At 34.2% G+C, this 21,183-nt stretch overlaps 1 protein-coding gene across 2 annotated transcripts in view; it reads left to right on the top strand.

Moving 5' to 3' along the window:
• The first annotated feature begins 2,325 nt into the window (after window positions 1-2,325).
• Window positions 2,326-21,183, top strand: part of LOC140060711 (dynein axonemal heavy chain 3-like) — a 41,761-nt gene continuing 22,903 nt past the window's right edge. Inside the window, exons 1-27 of one of the 2 annotated variants that reach the window (XM_072107041.1) lie at window positions 2,326-2,826; window positions 3,052-3,153; window positions 4,472-4,688; window positions 8,402-8,513; window positions 8,722-8,842; window positions 9,180-9,369; window positions 9,611-9,806; window positions 10,131-10,256; window positions 10,530-10,716; window positions 11,321-11,500; window positions 11,659-12,080; window positions 12,441-12,625; window positions 12,808-12,998; window positions 14,261-14,492; window positions 14,987-15,198; window positions 15,717-15,808; window positions 16,209-16,323; window positions 16,554-16,670; window positions 16,821-17,000; window positions 17,232-17,368; window positions 17,477-17,678; window positions 18,035-18,241; window positions 18,388-18,502; window positions 18,896-19,094; window positions 19,183-19,582; window positions 20,051-20,344; window positions 20,655-21,030. In XM_072107041.1, coding sequence (XP_071963142.1) covers window positions 2,806-2,826; window positions 3,052-3,153; window positions 4,472-4,688; window positions 8,402-8,513; window positions 8,722-8,842; window positions 9,180-9,369; window positions 9,611-9,806; window positions 10,131-10,256; window positions 10,530-10,716; window positions 11,321-11,500; window positions 11,659-12,080; window positions 12,441-12,625; window positions 12,808-12,998; window positions 14,261-14,492; window positions 14,987-15,198; window positions 15,717-15,808; window positions 16,209-16,323; window positions 16,554-16,670; window positions 16,821-17,000; window positions 17,232-17,368; window positions 17,477-17,678; window positions 18,035-18,241; window positions 18,388-18,502; window positions 18,896-19,094; window positions 19,183-19,582; window positions 20,051-20,344; window positions 20,655-21,030 — 5,128 coding nt within the window. In that variant the 5' untranslated portion in view covers window positions 2,326-2,805. Of the gene's footprint in view, window positions 2,827-3,051; window positions 3,154-4,471; window positions 4,689-8,401; window positions 8,514-8,721; window positions 8,843-9,179; window positions 9,370-9,610; window positions 9,807-10,130; window positions 10,257-10,529; window positions 10,717-11,320; window positions 11,501-11,658; window positions 12,081-12,440; window positions 12,626-12,712; window positions 12,999-14,260; window positions 14,493-14,986; window positions 15,199-15,716; window positions 15,809-16,208; window positions 16,324-16,553; window positions 16,671-16,820; window positions 17,001-17,231; window positions 17,369-17,476; window positions 17,679-18,034; window positions 18,242-18,387; window positions 18,503-18,895; window positions 19,095-19,182; window positions 19,583-20,050; window positions 20,345-20,654; window positions 21,031-21,183 lie in introns of those variants that run through there. The other variant, XM_072107033.1, reaches the window with a different exon arrangement.

Raw genomic sequence — 21,183 nt, 5'->3', positions numbered from 1 at the left:
TATAGTCGAGAACAGTGTTAAACGGGATCATACATTAATGTTATTTGTTGTATATTATTAAGTTTATCCTATTCTTTATCACTGTGCTTAACTATACCAAAATGACTATAGTTGAGAACAGTGTTAAACGGGATCGTACATTAATGCTATTTGTTGTATATTATTAAGTTTATCCTATTCTTTATCACTGTGCTCAAGTATACCAAAATGACTATAGTCGAGAACAGTGTTAAACGGGATCATACCTTAATGCTATTTGTTGTATATTATTAAGTTGATCCTATTCTTTATCACTGTCCTTAAGTATACCAAAATGACTATAGTTGAGAACAGTGTTAAACTGGATCGTACATTAATGTTATTTGTTGTATATTATTAAGTTTATCCTATTCTTTATCACTGTGCTCAAGTATACCAAAATGACTATAGTTGAGAACAGTGTTAAACTGGATCGTACATTAATGCTATTTGTTGTATATTATTAAGTTTATCCTATTCTTTATCACTGTGCTCAAGTATACCAAAATGACTATAGTTGAGAACAGTGTTAAACGGGATCGTACATTAATGTTATTTGTTGTATATTGTTAAGTTTATCCTATTCTTTATCACTGTGCTCAAGTATACCAAAATGACTATAGTTGAGAACAGTGTTAAACGGGATCGTACATTAATGTTATTGGTTGTATATTGTTAAGTTTATCCTATTCTTTATCACTGTGCTCAAGTATACCAAAATGACTATAGTTGAGAACAGTGTTAAACTAAATCGTACATTAATGTTATTTGTTGTATATTGTTAAGTTTATCCTATTCTTTATCACTGTGCTCAAGTATACCAAAATGACTATAGTTGAGAACAGTGTTAAACGGGATCATACATTAATGTTATTTGTTGTATATTGTTAAGTTTATCCTATTCTTTATCACTGTTCTCAAGTATACCAAAATGACTATAGTTGAGAACAGTGTTAAACTGGATCGTACATTAATGTTTTTTGTTGTATATTGTTAAGTTTATCCTATTCTTTATCACTGTGCTCAAGTATACCAAAATGTCTATAGTTGAGAACAGTGTTAAACTGGATCGTACATTAATGCTATTTGTTGTATATTGTTAAGTTTATCCTATTCTTTATAACTGTGCTCAAGTATACTAAAATGACTATAGTTGAGAACAGTGGTAAACTGGATCGTACATTAATTTTATCCTTTGCTTTACTGTGCTTTGATTTGATAAGCAAGTTTGGTTGCCCCGCCCCCATATGCTGCCTACTAAATTAGGATTCCCTAGCTTTTCTATAAAAATTGAAGTACCCACAATGCACGTTATACGGAAGTCATAGTCTTGTAAAATACAGACACAATAGTTTTTATCGTATTGTTTTCATTTAAATATCACTAAGATTGTCTTAAACTACAAACAACTAAAATTATTGAAGGTATGCAAGTGTTTCTAAATGTTTACTACTGGTATTATTAATAAAATTTGGATTATATCATTTTCCAGAAAGGTAGAAAAAAACATAAAATAGTTGAGAATTCTCAACTAGCCAGGATGGTATAGGAAATATAGCTCCTTTTATAGTACAATACATATTAATAAATACGTTACAAACACGTTAAAACTAAACCTAATATAAATATTACGTAAAAACTAAACTAGTTAGAAATAAATCTAAAATCTTAGATAGACAATCCACTATACTTAGAAACAAAGACAATAAATAAAAGCAAAAAGGCAACGAGTAGACACGATTTTTAAAAGACAACACATTTTTCTCCATGGAGGTATTTAAATCTCCATGTTTTTCTCTATAAATTAATAAAATACAATTTAATAGGCCTATATTTAATCTATACAAGTGTTTGGTCAGCATGGTCGTGCTACCGAAACTATTAAATTATTTTTATTAGTTAGTTAGTTTAAAGATGTATTGTCCCCCAAAAACATGAAAAATTAAGGTTTATTAAATCGGACTTTGAGGTTATTTTGTAGAAGTTAATGACTTCCGTAGAAAAAAACGAAAACAATTATGTTTTCACTTATAAAATAACATAATAAATGGTTAAATTCAATTTTTTTAGATCCAATTTTTGGTCAAAGTAGATAACTATTATGTGACATTAAAATTGCATATTCAACAAAAAATGTTAAAATGATTTTTCAGGGGACAATACATCTTTAAATTTAGTTTTAAAAGTTAGCACGTACCACCTAGTCTACTACTGTACTACTACCGCGTTATGTAACTTTTTTTTTCTGAATCTTCAATTTATTAGTTTAGCGCCCTCATTTATAATTGATTGCTTTTCGGACCTAGCAACCTGATGCACTTCTTGTTCGCTAGCCCCAGTTTGTAAAGTTAGTAAAGTTTACTTTTTTGCAGTACTATGATTTAAAAAGTTTGTAGATTTAACCAATTTCAACAACCGTAATTTTGTGGTGTTTGTATTAGACTAATTATAGCGTATTGACAACAACATTTAACAGAGCTTGACAGGGAGGTAATAAACGCACTCAAAACATTTCGCTTCACGAAAATGGACGGCACAACTCACTTCGTTCTAGGAGAATAAGCTGAAATTGCCTGGACCAATTAGGGCTTAGACCGTTCCTTGACCTAGCCTACTTCAAGACTAGAATTAAATTAAGCCTAGGCCTAGTAGCAGTCTTTCATATAAAGCAATGTTATGGGTAACATTCTGAAAAAAATCACACCATCAGACTGATTAAAACAACCACACACACAGATTTTCACCACACAGCTGACAGGAGAGTTTTGAAAACAAGACAAAGTAATCATGGCCTTGGATCGTGCTAAGGTAAATTGTTTATTCATATTTTTTATTATTACGTAATCAATGTCTTGAACATATAATAGCTAGGCCTACAGTAAAGTAAATATTGATTTATATCAATTTTTTTTTTTCTTTTCAAATAATCACAAAATTGGTTTCTATTCTATACGTGGTCCTTATTAATTTTAATGTAAATTTCTGGTTGACATTATTATGTATGCAAATAAAGAATAATTTCTTTCATTTCAGTGTTCAGAAACGCCATTACTCAGTTGTAGTAAAACGAGGGGTTTACCGGGAATCCCACCGCTGCCTCCAGAGGGCAGTAATAACCCTTCGGACTTGTATCAGGTAAGACCCACCTTTCCCTCATTCCTAACCAATTTATACTGTCTTTTAAAATAAAATAACAAAGTGCTAGGTACAGTAGGTCTAGCCTACTTACACCATGATTTAATTTCTATTTTTAAACTATTTTGTTACTTAAATAATTATCACAGACACAAAAGTATAGATTGTGTGTACAAGTTTTATTTTAAAATGATATTATTTTGTAGGCCTATTATTTTTATATACCACAAAAAATTTTAAAAAAATTCAACAAGATTCTAAGGGTATTGTAGTAAAAGGATGGTGTCTAAACGCAAAGAAAATTGTCAGATTGGATAGGTAAGTAGTAGATGGACCTGCTGGATGTTGGAAAACCAAAGAGAAACATTGGTCCAAGTCCAGTGCAATTACTTTTAAATTCAATTCATTATTTATACAGCTAGGAGAGAAGATATTTACATTAAAGAACAAAGGACACTGCTAGTAAACGTTTGTGCTTTATTTCTTAAAGTTGACTTGCAGATACTGAGTCAACATTATAATGTACACAACACACTTTTACAAATAGATACAGATAGTTGTATCACAACTATCCTATTGTATTCATGGTAAAGCACAAAAATACATCTGAACAAAAAAACATTCTTAATTGGTGTGATCAAATATAATTACAGTTAATCAATGAATAATGTTCAACGCCATTGTTACTGTTCTTAAAAGTAGCATTATTGAAATTTAACAATAACACTAAAATAAAGGCCTTTTGTTATTCAATATTTTAACATTCATTATGCCATTCTTCTGACCTTAAAATTGATGTCGACACAATTACAACAATATAATAAATTCTCATTCCCTCTCCATAGTAAACAGGTAAACCGTATTGTATCATGTATCCTAGCAACTGGTATTGGAACTTAAATGATGATCGATGAAATTATTAATAGTTGTATTCTTCTCACTTTGATAGTCCAAGGTCCAAACATTAATTGTCATTTACTTGACTACTAATTGTTGAAACATTGTTATATGAAAAATATATTTTTGCTTGTGTCTAACATGGCATCCTAGGTTTAATTCCAGTTTTATAGTAAAAGAGGGTTTCAGACACGCTTGCCTTCTTTGTATAACTATTTGAGTCCAATGTAAATGTTGATATTTTATTTAAATAGTTATTCTTTTTTTTAAATAATTGTGCTCAATAGGGCTAATTTTTACTATTTAACATATATTTAAGTTTGCTTCATACATGTTTTCTGTTTAATACCTTACGTTGCTGTTGGCTTTGATGAAATAAAATAAAAATAAGAATTAACACAGTAATTATACCATTTCACAGATTGTATTACGACACAGTGAACACCCGCCAATCATGAAGGATCCTTCCTGGACTAAGGCATCCCCCTTCAAAGAACAGAAATACCACCGAACTCCCAGTGAATCCATAGCTAATAACTACACGCCATCTGCTAAAAATCTTAAGATACGCTCGCTGCCCAAGATCATGACGCGGTCTTGTACGCAGCCATCCATGAACAGAAAACGTAGTTACTCACGTATCCTTTTACTCTTTATTATTTTGCTTTATATTCTATCTATACGTCAATGAATAATATACTGTAGCAAGAGAGTTATAAAATTATAATTTTGTGAGACAAATATTATTGTATTGTATAAAATGCAGCCAAATTTGCTAAGCTTATCTAGACTATCAAACTAGATTCTAGGAAAACTCTAGGAATAGAGTGTGATATGCCCAAATATGGTAGTGATATAACATCATGTCCATATATGGGCACATCACATTTTTTGTCACATAAAGTTTGATAGTGTAGACAGAGCTTAATAATATGTTAAATACTGTTCTGCTTTATTAATGTAACAAGCACTGTGTTATAATATATCTTGATGTTTTGCAGGATGTGATATCTATATATAAATTTACGTAAGGGCAAAATTATCTAAATCGCGCGTTATTTCTAGAATGTTTACTCGATGGTATATAAAGTTGGTTCGTACTTTCGGTACTGATTTTAACCACCTGATGTAACCCTGTTTACTAATTAAATTGAGTTCGATAATTAGTTATTGACGATTAAAACGAATTTAGGTTCAACGATTTGCCCCAAATAGGGGTGTTTTTCGATCGTGGTATACACAGTCTAATGGATGTCCGTCTTGAAAAATACCCGCAGACAATAATACGAGGATGCTTCGTATTTTCCTATCTCCTCCTACGATAATTGTTTTTAATGGCTGAAAACCGGTTGAACAGCTCGAGTACAGCATCATAATGTTGAAGACAGGCCGATTTTCTTAAAAAATTACTATTTTGATAGATTTAATATACGTTTATACAAATGTATTGATTTGCGATGAATGGAACATTCCAATCTCTGTTCCACAAGCGTCTATTCCCTCAGGCGTCGTAAAGGCAAGTACTGTATACTCATAACAGAAATTCGATCCATTTTTGTTTCAATCTGTGCTGCAGTGGTTGGATATACATTTTTTTTAAACGGATAATGAGCTAGAGTTTTCACTCGCCGTATATTATGTACAAATCTTTATTATTGCAATTAAACCACCCACATCATCACCCTTCCCTCACTGGCATGAGTAGCGTTGTAAAACCAGTAGAGGATAGGCCTACGGTACATCACATGCCCTAAACGCAGAACAACTTTGGTGGGTAGGGTAGGAACCAACTTAAGTATGAATTGGCTCTAAGAAACAATTGAAAACCATTAGGCCTACTTATTAAGTTGAGTTAGATAATTTAATATTTATTGACGATCAAATCGAATTTATCATTTTCCCCGAATAGAGGTGGTTTTCACAAATTGTTTTACATTATATAAACATATACACGTCGTAGTGATGTTACATCGTTACATGTACTGTACTATTTCAATCGACTTGGACGGTTATAGCTTCAACAAAGTATTACATCGCAATGTTTTACTGTGTTTAGTGGTATATTATTTGTAAAACATGAAAACAATTAATATTTCGTTACTAAATAGATAAAGAATATATTTAAAAATTGTTCCTCTTTCCACCCATCCTCTTCCCCATCCCTCAACCCTAATGTTAAATACAAAACACAAATTAAATTTGTTTAAATTTGACATTACAATTGGTCTCATTTTGTGACAAGTTTCTCTTTCGGAAGTAATTCCCAGGGTGATATTTTTAGTTGAGTACATAAATCACATTGTCTATTTATTCGTTCCTGTAAACGACATGTATTTGTCCTGCGGTACGTACAATTGAAATCGCCAGTTTTTTAACGCTGAAATTATTATGTATTCGAGAACCATCTGTGGGCACGACCTAGATGGTACGCTCGCTTCGCTCGCGTACCATCTAGTAGTGTATAATTCTGCTATTATTGTAATGAAGGTTATTATAGCCTTATGAAGTAAATCACAACAACTAATGAATTGATTTCAATGGCATTTGTTGGAGGCAGGTATCCAATGCATTCATACATACTGTAGGTTCATACACAGTGAATATTCAATATTTTGTTTTTGGATTATAATATAAATATCTATTACTCAAATAATTAAATTTGATATATTTCATTACGTTAAGAATTAAATTGAAATCCATATAGGTCTTAGAACTCGGGTAGAGAATACATGATACATACATACAGATCTTGCTAGAAGAAATGATCATTAAGGCCAATTTACACAGACAAGTTGTAACGGTAATAAAAATATTGAATCTATTGTTGCAATGTATTTTAATTTTGTGAAAGAGAGCCTCTGAATATTTAGTTAACCTACTGGCTAAACTGGAAGGGTTACCCTCTTTAAAGATGGCTGAAAAAAATAAGTCCTTATGACCATTTACACACAATGCAGAGCGGACAGGATAGATACAGATTGTATGTGAGACAAGCTACACGGCTTTCCGCTTACTCTGTGTAAATTGGCCTTTACTCTACTCATCTTTGATTTCATTTCTCACTTATGACTTCTAATGGTTATTGAGTTTGAAATTGTTTAGTTAACATGTGTGTTATTCTATTATACATTCAATTTGTTTACTCATGGCAAGCAGATTGATAATAACTGTAATTTAACACCTAATATAATGATTTTATAATTAATATTAATAATGCATTATCATCAATAGTGACCTAAATTTTAGGTCATTATTAAATATATGCTAGTATATGTCGACGGCTAATGGCCAGTAAAAACAAACAATTAAAACTTTACAGAAACTGGCACTCTGGTTATTTTTGGTTGAAAATATAGATGACCAGTAAAAATTTAATTTAGGTCACTAAAAAAACTGTTTTATGGCCAGTTAAAATTAATCTTATAGCCAACCCACATACTTTGTACATCTAGTCTTATTGTGCTGTATGTATTAACAGTACCATTTGCATTACTCCAGTAAATTATACAACATCTAACCATATCATTATGCATAAAACATGCTAACACAGACATTCTGTACAATTGATTTCTCCAGTCAATTATTATTATAAGGATATCTACATAAATTGTTCTCAATAGCGGTTACTTCCTTTCAACTCTGTAGTCAGGTGCAAACCTAGCTCTTATTGATTAGCTATTGTCTGCTACTTATTTTGACATATTTCTTACAGATAAATATGTTTCTATAAATATAAATATTATAACGGCTATTAAGTGCTAATTTCTTTGATTTAATTGATTGTTTTATTGTCTTATAGCAGTTATATAAGAACGGCTATTGATTATATTAACTATACATGTTTCTGCTGTACTGAAGCTCTGTCTACACTATCAAACTAGTTTGACAAAAAAAGTATGATGTGCCCAAATATGGTAGTGATATGCTCAAATATGGTAGTGATATGATGTCATCGAGTCCATATATGGGCACATCACATTTTGTTTGATAGTGTAGATAGAGCTACATACAAAACATTATCAGGGGCCTAATTTATAGTTTTAGATAAATATTTTAAAATGTTACTGTTATTCTCTGGTTAAATGTTACATAGTATTTATACTCCAATATATTTTCTTTTTTCTCTAGTAGTAGTAATTGATAAAATAGTAATGTATTTAGCAAATTTGTTTGGCTATTTTGTGCTTAGCTACTTGGATAAACCAACTTTAGCCCTTTCTCCACGAAGTGCAAATAGAAGAATTTTAGTGGAACACCCCTATCTGCAAATGGTACATACATAACATACCACCGTTTTACCATTTGTTTGCACAAATTTATTCATCATTTCTTTTCCTTAACTAATTATCAGCAAAGAGATCACCAAGAAATGGGAAGACGTCACCTACAAAACTTATGCAGATCTCACCTCGTGCTAAGACATTTGTGGGCAAGAAAAATGGTCAAAATTTACAGAGCATGGCGTAAGATTTGTGTTTGGAAAACTGTTCAAAATCATTCATAATAGCTTATATTAAAATAATGCTTCACAACTAGATATTAAAGTCAAATTTCTTACAACACCCATTCATTCAAAAGTGTTAAACCACAAAATACTAGTCTCTGCAAACTTGACATTGTGTTCGAACCTAACACATATGACTGAATGTATAATAACCACTTTTTATGTAGACTTGTTTCTGTGCCGCCTCTGTCTCGACCAATGACCCCAATGGAGCAAATGGACATTATTTTGGACAAAGAAAGCAGAGAAGACGAGAATGAAGGAGAACCAAGTGAAAGAGATATAGAGGCAAGTGGTCATTTTCTGTCTTATCTATGAAAAAAAGAAAATCCAATTCACCTTACATAGAAGATAAATGACTTTCTCATCAATAATTGAATGTGCTTCTTTTCCAATCCAAAGGTCCAGGGTTCAATCCTGACCTACTGTACAGGGTTCAATCCTGACCTACAGTAGTGCCAGAGTTGTAACTCTTTCAACTCCACTTCCTAAGCTTCAAATGAAACTTAGTTTATAACCACGATAAATTATAAAAAAATAGTTTATCCATCCTATAATTGGCAAGTTGCTCGCTGTTGGGTGTGTATATAATTTGAATAAATTATTTGTTTTTTTTCAACAACAGCGTTATCATTACTACATTACTAAAGGAATACAGTCATCAATGTTGGCATCTCCACCAGTAGGTATGATTGAAAAAGTCAGAAGTCATGTGCCGAATTCTTTACTTGAAAGCACTTCCATGCAGAAAGCTGTTGAAATACTTGAAAATGAGATATTCTCTGACTATGATTTTAGTGCTAGAAAAGCCATTAGTAAGTACTTTATGTTTATATTTATTATTTATTTTTATAAATAATACTTTTAAAAACATGAAGTATATTGTTTTTTAGGCCATGTACAAATACTCAAAACAGGAGCATAGTAGTAAAATAGTATCCTGTTCAAATGTTTTTTTAGTAGATAAATGAATAAAATAAATCACTCTACTATCGAGAGCTTGCTAAATGAAGTTTTTCCCATAAAATATTTACTTAATTTGTTATCTATTTTTAGTTGATTACATATTAAAAGACCCAGAAGAAAAAATTCGTCTTTACATCGACTGGATTCCTAAAGTGTTCCCACGGCGGATCGTGAGGGCGCCTGTCCCCTGGCATAATACGTACTCGGTCAACAAAGAACACAATGAACAGCATCTGTTTACTACAAACCCTATGATGCTAGAACTACAGGATCTATGGCATGAGAGGTAAGCATTGGTATTTCATTTCTGTAGGCTCTTGGATAAATGAGGTCTATTTTAAAGCTCTGTCTACATTATCAAACTAGTTTGACAAAAAAAAGTGTGATGATTTTTTTTTGTCACATAAAGTTTGATAGTGTAGACAGATCTTTATATTAGGTTTGTGATTGTTCTACATCGATCATATAGAGAAAGTGCATTGTGTATAACCACATCTATTCTACAAGTTTACACAGATTCTATTAATGTTTTCTGGATATGGGATATTTCTGAATTTCTTGTACATTGTTTTAGAATAGTAGAATAAATGATACCTTTGTATATTTGTAGATTCAGTCACCTACGATTTGTACGCTTGTCAGATCTACTCTCAGCAGAGTTACCACTGCTTCCAGAAGAATTTGAAGTCCTTGTCAAACAGCACTGTAAAGAGGCACATCAAATCCTTAAGACAACGTAAGTATGTGAATGAATTAGGACTTGCGACAACCTAAAGCCAATCTACACACAGTGGCGTTACACAGGGGGAAAAGGTTGAGCACTCCTAAGGGCCCTCTAGCTCCAAGTAGTTGAATTAGGGCTGCTCGTGCTCTGGAACCCTTTAAGCTCTGGGGCACCTTGGTTTAGCCAGTGATCACTCATAGCCGTCACTCCACTCTCTACACACATCTTCATTTATGTGGATCTTAATTAACAAGATTACTCTCTGACTGTTCTATTTTTTTTTAGGTGGATTCCAAGCTGTGCACAAATAATATCAAACCATCGGCAGTTGTGGCTGCATCTTCACAGCCTAGAGTCAACCCAGCGTCTCCAGGAATTCTTTGCATGCATTGCTTCTCTGATGTCCATCCAACTAAGAAGCATGGTCATCAATTCATTGGCTGACTTTTTGGAGTTCTTTGAAATTCATAATGTATGTCCTTAAGCTAGACTATCAAACTTTATGTGACAAAAAAATGTGATGTGCCCATATATGGACATGATGTCATATCTACTACCATATTTAAGCATATCACTACGATATTTGGGCACATTACACATCAAACTAGTAGTAGCATAGTATGAGCATAGTAGATTTAGGAATGCTTCACAAATACTAAAACTCATTTAAATTTCCATTTTGGTGAGCCACTTGACGGTGATTCATTTTGGTGTTTGTTTAACCAGTCTTTTGAATTTTGAACTCTTTTTGTTTTGTCATGTGTTGTTCTTTTCTGACGAAATAAATGAAAAGAAATGTGGTCTACAGTATAATATACATAGTTTGTATAACAATTATTTTGAAGGAATAGGGTACCAGGAAGTGGTGAAATGCACAGGGCTAAGGCCTATGGTTTAGCACTCCTAAGGTTTAGCCAGTGAGCCGTTACTCCACAGGTACCTGGTAATGAAATACATTTCCAACACACTTCTGAATCGTGTTGTCAGGAACATTTCTGTCTATGCCAGAATCTTTTCTCTTTCCTTTTAATTGTAGTTTAATCCAATGTTTTATTATTACTTATATATTTTATCAGGCAGGGAATGATTTTGAAGATGAGTACAAGGAACTTGAATATGTCATGCCTCAAATCATGATCATTAAGTTGAAGGTAGATGAGCCTAAAATTTCCTTTGACCCACCATTCAGACACTGCAGAGACATCATTCTCAAGTGCTTCTCTAAAGTAATTCAGTCAGGAGAAGGCTTACAAAGGGTAGGTACTATTCTATTACCTGATCTAGCTGTTATAAAAACATCTTTTAAATGTAATGGAACAAAATCACATAACTTTGTTTCTAACTTTTTACAATAATCACACAAGCTATTTTTTAAATGGTACATTGTACTCATTCTTTATACTCTTTGCTTCAGGTTGAGTGTGACATTTTCCCAGAGCTTAAAAGCCATCGTCTGCTACTACGAACAGTGAAACTTGAAGAACAATTAGTGACTGATTTTATAGACAAAGCCATGGAAATCTTCAAACAAAACACAGTTGGTCCATCACGCTACCTGAACACGTATAGGAAATACCACGACCTTCTGAACAACAAGGCAGAAGCCGACGTATCTGCATTCCTTAAGGAGCGGCACTCTTTGCAAGGATTCATTAAGAAGATTAATAGTTATGTCCAGCTAAAGGAGGAGATCTCTTCTCTCCACATCACTGTTCCTCTCAGTATGTTCTGTCTGGACTGCAGGATGCTGAACCTTGACCTTTGTAACAGAGCGCAAAAGTTGAAGGAACGTCTAGTCAAGTTTGAAGTTGATGAAAACAGGGTATTGAACAAAAGGTACAACAAATTATAATAGCTAAATTAAAAAAAATTAATATAGATATTTAAAATGTAAATATTAATTATAATATAGGATAGGCATCAATAAACGTATAGCAAAACCTTTACATAAACATAGTCGATGTAGTCTATTAAATGCTTACCTTAAGAAATCAACATTGGTTTTCCATGATACGCTATGTTCTATCTAGCCTACAGGACACAATATTCAACACGGGCTAAAACTAAGTGGATCTCTGGTCGGTATAAATAATCTTGACAAACTTTAAACTGGAAGCAGCTCTTTCAAAAGGTATAACTCTAAAAAAAAATATTATCTACTTTTTTTAAGATGTTACATATATAATTTATTTTCAGTATCTGCAAACGATATGATGAAATCACGGAACGTGTGAGCGAGATGCCAGATACCACATCAGGTGTTGTAGAGCTTGGTGATTACTTGCGAGTTTCTAGTGAGGTCACAGTTCACAAACTTAAAGATGAGATAGACGAGGCAGCTAGCCGCTTGATGTTTTTATTGGACTATGCAACACTTCCATGTAAGTAAGAGCTATAAAGACCAGTAATTTTGTAATATTTTCCCCATTCCACAGTTAGACTTGCTTAGACAACCTTACAAATCTGTTAATTCCTTGAATCTTGGGAATGAAAATCAAAAATTGAATGCTATTGAAGGAAACTGTTTGGTATTTTCCAATTCTAAAGTATTATTTTGTTAAAGATGAGGACATAAAGCTGAACAGTACAGTGTTCCATTGGCCAGACCACATTCAGACCGTCTTTGAGTTGTGTCGTAACCGTCTCTTGAATCGACGAGAACAGGCAGAGGAAGAGGTGCGAAAGAAGGTTCAACAATTTGATGACAAACTGCAAGAGTATAACCGTGAAGTGGAACTTTTCAGAAAGAAGGAGGTACAGTATGACAAAAAATGTCACAATAATCGGCGATCAAAAATAATAATTTAACTTGATAAAAACCTTAAAAGTTACTTATTTATTTATATGTACTAACAACCGTAGCTTACAGTATATGTCTGAGTCCTAGATATTAAATTTTTTTCATTTTATTTCAATCACGACACAATAAAGTAAAATTGTAACATTTTAAAACTGAGAAATAAAACAGGGACAACCACAAAACAAGCAAAAAAGCTTTCTACCCATTTATGACAATTATAGTATTCAATTTTACTATTTAAATTTATAATTTTTTTTCCGTAATGCTTTTGAATAGCCAAGAGGAAAGGTATAGTATCATTTAATGTTGGTGTTAATATCTTCAGTTTTACTGTTGTGTTTGCTTGTTTGTTACTACTAAAACATTCTTTTTTATTTTCACTAATACCCATTTCGTATCTGAAAAAATTGTAACAAGTTGTAACCAGATTTGCATGGTGTGAATACGATTTTGTGGAAAATCTTCCGAGATTTCACGAGGGACTCCTTGTGGGAAAAAACACACCGATGAGAGGCCTGTTTTTGGTCGGAGAAGTCCAGAGTTGTTACTGACCAAACATAGTAATTAAATAGCCTGCAACTATGCTTTCTTTCAAAAATTTCACAAGTTTTGCGTATCCGTTTGTGAAAACGTGTAATAAGTTGGGAGATCAAACATGGTTACAACTTGTTACAAGATGTGTAAAGGGTATTATTGTAATTTGGTTTTTGAGAAATTTCTTAATGTGTTATATTGGTTTACTATGCATATGGTTACTATAGAAATTTTGTTGGGCTTAAAAGGATATTAGATTAAAAAATTAGCTTGGTTTAATATTTAGGGATGCAGTAAAGGGAATGAGGGCCAAGCGATTCAAAATTCAAAACTTATTAAAACTGGGATTTAACAATGGGAAGACTGTATCCGCATGTGTTTTTTGTTGTGCTTCAAACTGCTCTGTACATACATATGTTATTCAGTTGGTAAAGTTGGTTAAAATGCTCAAGTTTATAGTCAGAATGCTTGTTTGGTGTTGCTTTAAAAGTACATACATTTGTTGTTATTTGTGTCCATGTTTGTACTTATTGTGTGTATAATTGGTTTGTTTAACATACAGTATATAATACAGTATCATTATTTGTGTGCCTGAATACAAAATCAATGAATTATTAAAGGTAAGACTTCTTAAATTAAAACTTTCCAATTTAAACATTACAAATCATTTCTTTTTCTAAAGATGTTGAGTATGGACGAAATGAAGGGAAATGTGGACAAACTGAATGAGCTTCAGAGCCAAATGGAAGATGCCAGAGATGAACTCGATGGTCTGAACAAAGAAGAGGAACTACTTGAGTGGGAGGCAACTAGTTTCCCCCTCCTTTCTGCCATGTTTGCAGCAAAAACTCCCTATGACAGCCTTTGGAATACTGCACTTGATTTCCATACACAGTATGAGACATGGTTGAATGGTAAGCTATAACAGAGACTATGTAATACATTTATTAACTGTAATTATCTTAAAACACATAAACACATATGGTTTATGTGCACTTAACAGAGCCAAGAGAATCTTTCATCAGAAGTTTCCAGCCCATATAATTATTAGGCTGTTTCTATCTGGTGTCACCGGCACCCTTTATGCAGTGGCTTCATATGAGATGCAATAGGGATTATCACACTAAGAATCAAGAACCATACCCCTTAAAAAACAACAACAAAATGACTATCACTCACTGCATGCTGCCATACTATCTCTCCAGTACTCCTTAAGCTCTGCCTGCACTATCAAACTTTATGTGACAAAAAAGTGTGGACATGATGATGTCAAATCACTACCATATTTAGCACATCAAACTTTTTTTGTCAAACTACTTTCTAAGTGTAGACAGAGCTTTAAACTTGCTTACCATATTCCTACAAACCTTTTAAACTTTCTAATATAATTTTTTTATCTCAACACTAGGCCCATTCCAACAGCTTGATGCAGAGAAAGTGACAGAGACAGTGGACACAATGTACAGGACTATGTACAAATTAGCAAAGTCATTTGGTGACCAACCAGGACCACAGAGAATTGCGAATAATGTCAAGGGAAAGATTGATAAATTCAAGCAACACTTGCCAGTTCTATCTGTTGTCTGTAATCCTGGAATTAGGGACCGTCATTGGGAAAGGGTACAAAACAAACTTGTTTGAACTGATTTTATGTTGCCTATACTGTAGAAAATCCTTGAATAGTAGATTAATAGACTCATTTTCCATGTACAGATATGCAATTGTATCTTAATACATACAGTATAGTTCATTGGTTCTCAACTAACAGGCAATGCAGGCAATGAGTGCATTGCCTGTGGATGGTGAAAATGATTAAGTGTCCTCACTCAGAGCCACACTTAAAATAGTTTATTCACAATTTATTTATAAAATGGTCATATACAAAATACAAGGAAGTACATACAGTATAGACCAAATATCAATCTTTAGTATCTAGAAGCCCAGAAGCTTGTATGTGAAAGTAACATTAAGCTCTATCTGCACTATCAAACTTTGTGAAAAAAATGATGTGCACATATATGGACACGATGACATCATATCACTACCATATTTGGGCATATCACATTTGTTTGTCACAGATAGTGTAGGTACAGCTTACCATTTTAACCAGCATAAAATATACTTTTTATTTGTTGTAGATGAGTGATGTTGTTGGATTCCAGTTGAAGCCTGATGAAGAGACATCCTTTTACCACATATTAGAATTGGGACTCAGTAAATATATGGATAAGTAAGACAACGTTTGATGCATGTATCATACAGTAGAACCCCTCCATTGGACACCACTATTAAAGCCCTGTCTACACTATCAAACTTTAAATGTAATGTGCCCATTTATGGACATGATAATTTCATAGCACTACAGTACATTACACTTTTTTTTGTCAAGCAAGTTTGATAGTGTAGACAGAGCTTAAGGGAAGACTTTCCTGTGTATTTCCTTTCCTACGTATTGATGAACACCCCTACTGTATTTGTGCATGAAATAGGACAGTTGTATTCATCAAGTCTACGGTCTTCAGAAAAATTTCCAACCTGGTACTCATCCCTTATGGCTAGACATGTCAGTGGAAACTCAGCAATATATTTTGTTGTTACTGCAGTAAATCATTTCTTTCATGGTTACTTAGGCTTGAAGAGGTTGGTGCTGCAGCCAGTAAAGAATACTCGCTGGAGAAAGCAATGGAGAAAATGAAAGGAGAGTGGGCAGATGTTAGCTTTGAATTTGTGCCATATAGAGATACAGTAAGTGCAACCACCTGCTATATAGTTTGGGTGGGCTTAGCAGCAGATTAGTTTTAATATTAAGGCGATTTTGTGTAACCTTGTCATTTGATTGGTTGACTGCCAATCATGTAGTGTGTGCTGTCTGTAATGACCAAATTCCGAGCGCCATACTGTACTATATCATATATTTTTTTTTCTTTTTATTTCCTTAGGACATCAATTTATAATATATGTCTATATATTTTCAGGGTGTTTCCATTCTGTCAAGTGTAGATGAGATACAATTAGTTCTTGATGACCATGTTGTGAAGACACAGACAATGCGAGGCTCTCCATACATTAAACCATTTGAACAGGAAGTCAAGGTATGGTTATTTTAACAGAGAAACATTGTTTCAAAACAAATATAGTATCTCTAATTGTTTCCTCCTTTATTAGGACATTGCCATACATTTTTGTCTAGGGCTTCCACAAAGCAGTGCCTAACAGGACCTCATTTACCTCTTACTTCACAGGAATGGGAAGAGAAACTGGTTACAATGCAAGACATCCTAGACTCATGGCTTAAATGCCAGGCCACTTGGCTCTATCTAGAACCAATCTTTAGCTCTGAAGATATTATGGCTCAAATGCCTGAAGAAGGACGCAAGTTTGGTATTGTTGATAGTTACTGGAAGGACATCATGACAGAATCTGTAAGTCTAAGGGCTGTCTACATTATCAAACTAGTTTGACAAAAAAGAAGGGTGATGTGCCCAAATATGGTAGTAATATGACATTATTGTGTCCATATATGGACACATCAAATTGATTTGTCACAGTTTGACAGCTTTATACAGAATTTAAAGTAGTTGTATTACAATCTGTGAATCTGTTCAAGTTCTACCTAGCCTTTATAAAATGATGTTTGTATTCGTTCTGTGCAGGTTAAGGACACAAAGGCACTTGTATGTACAGCACAGCCAAACATGTTGGGCAGACTGGTGGAATCAAACCAACTTCTTGAAGAGATTCAGAAAGGATTGAACGACTATCTCGAGAAGAAGAGATTATATTTTCCAAGGTAATTAACAAGTGAATTACAACTATTGGCCCTTTAAAAGAACAGATTAGGGTTTGAGCTTCTTTGGCGAGTTATATCTCTAAATATTGTTTCTTTTCATCCATTAAGGTTCTTTTTCTTGTCAAATGATGAACTGCTTGAGATCTTGTCAGAAACAAAAGATCCTCTTCGTGTACAGCCTCATTTGAAGAAGTGCTTTGAAGGAATCGCCAAGCTGGAGTTCACTGACCAGCAGGAGATTGTTGGCATGATCAGTGCTGAGAAAGAGACTGTGCCATTGTCATCAAAGATCTACCCTGCTAAAGCTAGAGTAAGTACAAACTAATTCCCATCCAGTTTGTTTTGGTGATTGAGCTTATACACAAAATATGGTATGATGAAATAGTGCTAATCATGTCTAAAGGGTCTTTCAGACCTGTTCCAGCACGGTTCTAGTCCGGCGGCGGCAAAGAAGATTGAAAGTAAATGTTTTGTTTTCACGCGGCTATGCGCATGTCAACGTAGAGCGTTGTGAAAACAAACATTGACGTTCGATTTGATTTGCCGGTGCCGGACCGGAACAGGTGTGATAGACCCGTAAAACAGTTTCAGTAACATGAATAAAGGTAATGTATACTTTCCCATAATCAATGTTGTTTAAAATGAATTTACACAATTTTTTTGTAGGGTATGGTTGAGAAATGGCTAGCCCAAGTAGAAGACATCATGATAGCGAGTGTTCGCAAGGTCATTCAGGATGGTACAGGAGCCTATGCCAGCATCCCACGTAACAAATGGGTACTAGAGTGGCCTGGACAGGTCGTCCTCTGCTGTACACAGATTTATTGGACAACTGAAGTTGCAGAGGCTATCACAGAAAAAGGAGGACTCAAGGTATGTAAGAACTGGAAGGTGTATTTTAACTATTATGTATTTGTTTGACCATTAGAACATTAGAGTACCTTGCTATTAGTTGGCAGGTAAGCATAAAGACACAGCTACAATGCCACTACTTACATTTATATTTTTTGTTTACTTAGAAATACCTAGAGAAGAGTAATGAGAACCTGAGTGACATCGTTGATCTTGTACGTGGCAAGTTAGAGAAGGGTGCCAGGGTCACACTTGGTGCTCTGACAGTTATGGATGTACATGGTAAGATTGATTACTTCTTTCTGCCTACTACCTGTCAAAGCCCTACCACAGCCTGTATACCCCTGCCTTCTTTGTTACTACTTAACATAACAAAAGAAAAAAAAAATACATATATTTATATACGATAGTGGTCTAGTGGGTTGCGGAAGTGATGTTTTGAACATCAACATGTGCGCTAACTGTATACAATCAATAGCCACCAGTTTAATTTTGTTTATGTAAAATGCATCATATTTAAGATAATGTCAACCAAATTTACTTTCTTATTTCCAGGCTAATTTGAAAATAATGTGTCCTGATGCTACTTGTCAATGCTTACCATTCGTGACACTTCCATTGGTCTTCTCTCAATATTTGCATTAGCTAATTCACTTTGTTCTTTACCTCTTCTAGCCAGAGATGTCGTTGCTCGCTTAGAAGAACTTGATGTGTCTTCAGAGGCTGACTTCAACTGGATCAGCCAACTTCGCTACTACTTCAATGGCACAGAAGTTGACGTTCAGATGATAACTACACAGATTCGATATGGCTATGAATACCTTGGAAATAGTGGACGCTTGGTTATCACACCACTTACAGATAGGTGTTACAGGTAACACAGATTTTGCTTTTGCCTATTATACATACATAATACACTGACCAATTCATAATGCTCCAAACCATCTATATTTTTTTACTAGGACGCTGATGGGTGCTCTGAAATTGAATCTTGGAGGTGCTCCTGAAGGCCCAGCAGGTACAGGCAAGACTGAGACCAGCAAAGATCTTGCTAAAGCAGTAGCCAAACAATGCGTTGTCTTCAACTGCTCAGATGGCTTGGATTACAAAGCTATGGGGAAGTTCTTTAAAGGACTAGCACAGGCTGGCGCTTGGGCATGCTTTGATGAGTTTAACCGGATCGAGTTAGAAGTCTTGTCTGTGGTTGCTCAACAGATTCAAAGTATTCAGCATGCTATCCAGCGAAATCAAAAGAAGTTTATGTTTGAAGGGACTGAGTTGACTTTAAATCCTACGTGTACCATGTTCATCACAATGAACCCAGGCTATGCTGGTAGATCTGATCTTCCTGACAATTTAAAGGTAGGTTTTACAGATATAAGTTTGATTTACTTTTATATAAAACTTTATCAATTGATAGGAAAGAATTGTAACATACCTCCTTTAATGCAAGTCTAATGCTTGGTTCCACTAGAGATGCAATGTAAGTACGTAAACAAAATGTAAGTGATTTGAGTAATCCAATCACAAATCAATTGATAGTAAAGAATTGCAACATACATGTCTCAAACTCATGCCTTCTCTTGTGCAAGTCTAATGCTTGGTTCCCACTAGAGATGCAAAGCAAGTACAATCGATTTGCATAATTACAAGTGATGGATTATGCAAACTGTCGCTTTTCATGCGTCTACATCCTTGCGTTGCATTTTCAAATGGAAACCAAAATTACTTCCTTACCATTCCAACAATTTGTTTGCTCTCTTGGGTGACAGAAATACTTTATGATGGACATACAATAATGCAATACTGAAATCTATTTTATATTCATAGGTTCTGTTCAGAACGGTAGCCATGATGGTACCTGACTATGGTATGATTGGTGAGATTGTTCTCTACAGTATGGGATTTGTTGATGCACGAAGTCTTGCTGGAAAAATCGTTGCCACATACCGGTTGTGTTCAGAACAGTTGTCTTCCCAGCATCACTATGATTATGGGATGCGTGCAGTAAAGTCTGTATTGACAGCTGCTGGTAATTTGAAGTTAGCTCTTCCAGATGAGAAAGAGAGTATTCTGTTATTGAGGGCTATTAAAGATGTTAATTTACCAAAGTTCTTAGCTCAGGTTTGTATAATCGTACCCTCCACACATTTATATTTTTATACTATGATCTTAAGCTCTGTCTACACTATCAAACTAGTTTGACAAAAAAAGTGTGTTGTGCCCAAATATGGCAGTGATATGCTCAATTATGGTAGTGATATGACATCATGTCTATATATGGGCACATCACATTTTTTTGTCACATTAAGTTAGTACCTTACCACCCTATAACAGTACCATACATCTTTGTACAGTACTATACATTTTTTTATTATATAATGTAATTGATAATTGTGAAAGTCTTCAGTATATGTATATTTTTTGTTACTAGGATGTGCCATTGTTTGAAGGAATCATCAGTGACTTGTTTCCAGGTGTGGTCTTGCCAACACCAGACTATGTCGTCCTTCTTGAAGCTCTCAATGAGAACATCACCAAGTTGAAGTTACAAGCTGTTCCATGGTTCATTGAGAAAATTATCCAGATATATGAGATGATGCTTGTGCGTCATGGCTTCATGATCGTAGGCGACCCGATGGGAGGCAAGACATCAGCCTATAAGGTGCTGGCCAATGCTCTTGGAGATCTACACGCAGGAGGGCTAATGAATGAGTTTAAGGTTATCTTTGAAATCATAAACCCTAAGGCTATCACTATGGGTCAGCTATATGGTTGCTTTGACCCCGTCTCGCATGAATGGACAGATGGTAAGGAGATACATTTTTATTCAATTAAGCTCTGTCAAACTTTATGTGACAAAAACATGTGATGTGCCCATATATGGACATGATGATATCATATCACTACCATATTTGGGCACATCACACTTTTTTTGTCAAACTAGTTTGATAGTGTAGACA

Source organism: Antedon mediterranea, chromosome 1 (genome assembly GCF_964355755.1).
Source record: "Antedon mediterranea chromosome 1, ecAntMedi1.1, whole genome shotgun sequence".
NCBI lineage: Eukaryota > Metazoa > Echinodermata > Crinoidea > Comatulida > Antedonidae > Antedon > Antedon mediterranea.
The sequence above is the reverse complement of the archived record's forward strand: the minus strand, read 5'-3'. Positions and strand labels throughout refer to the sequence as shown.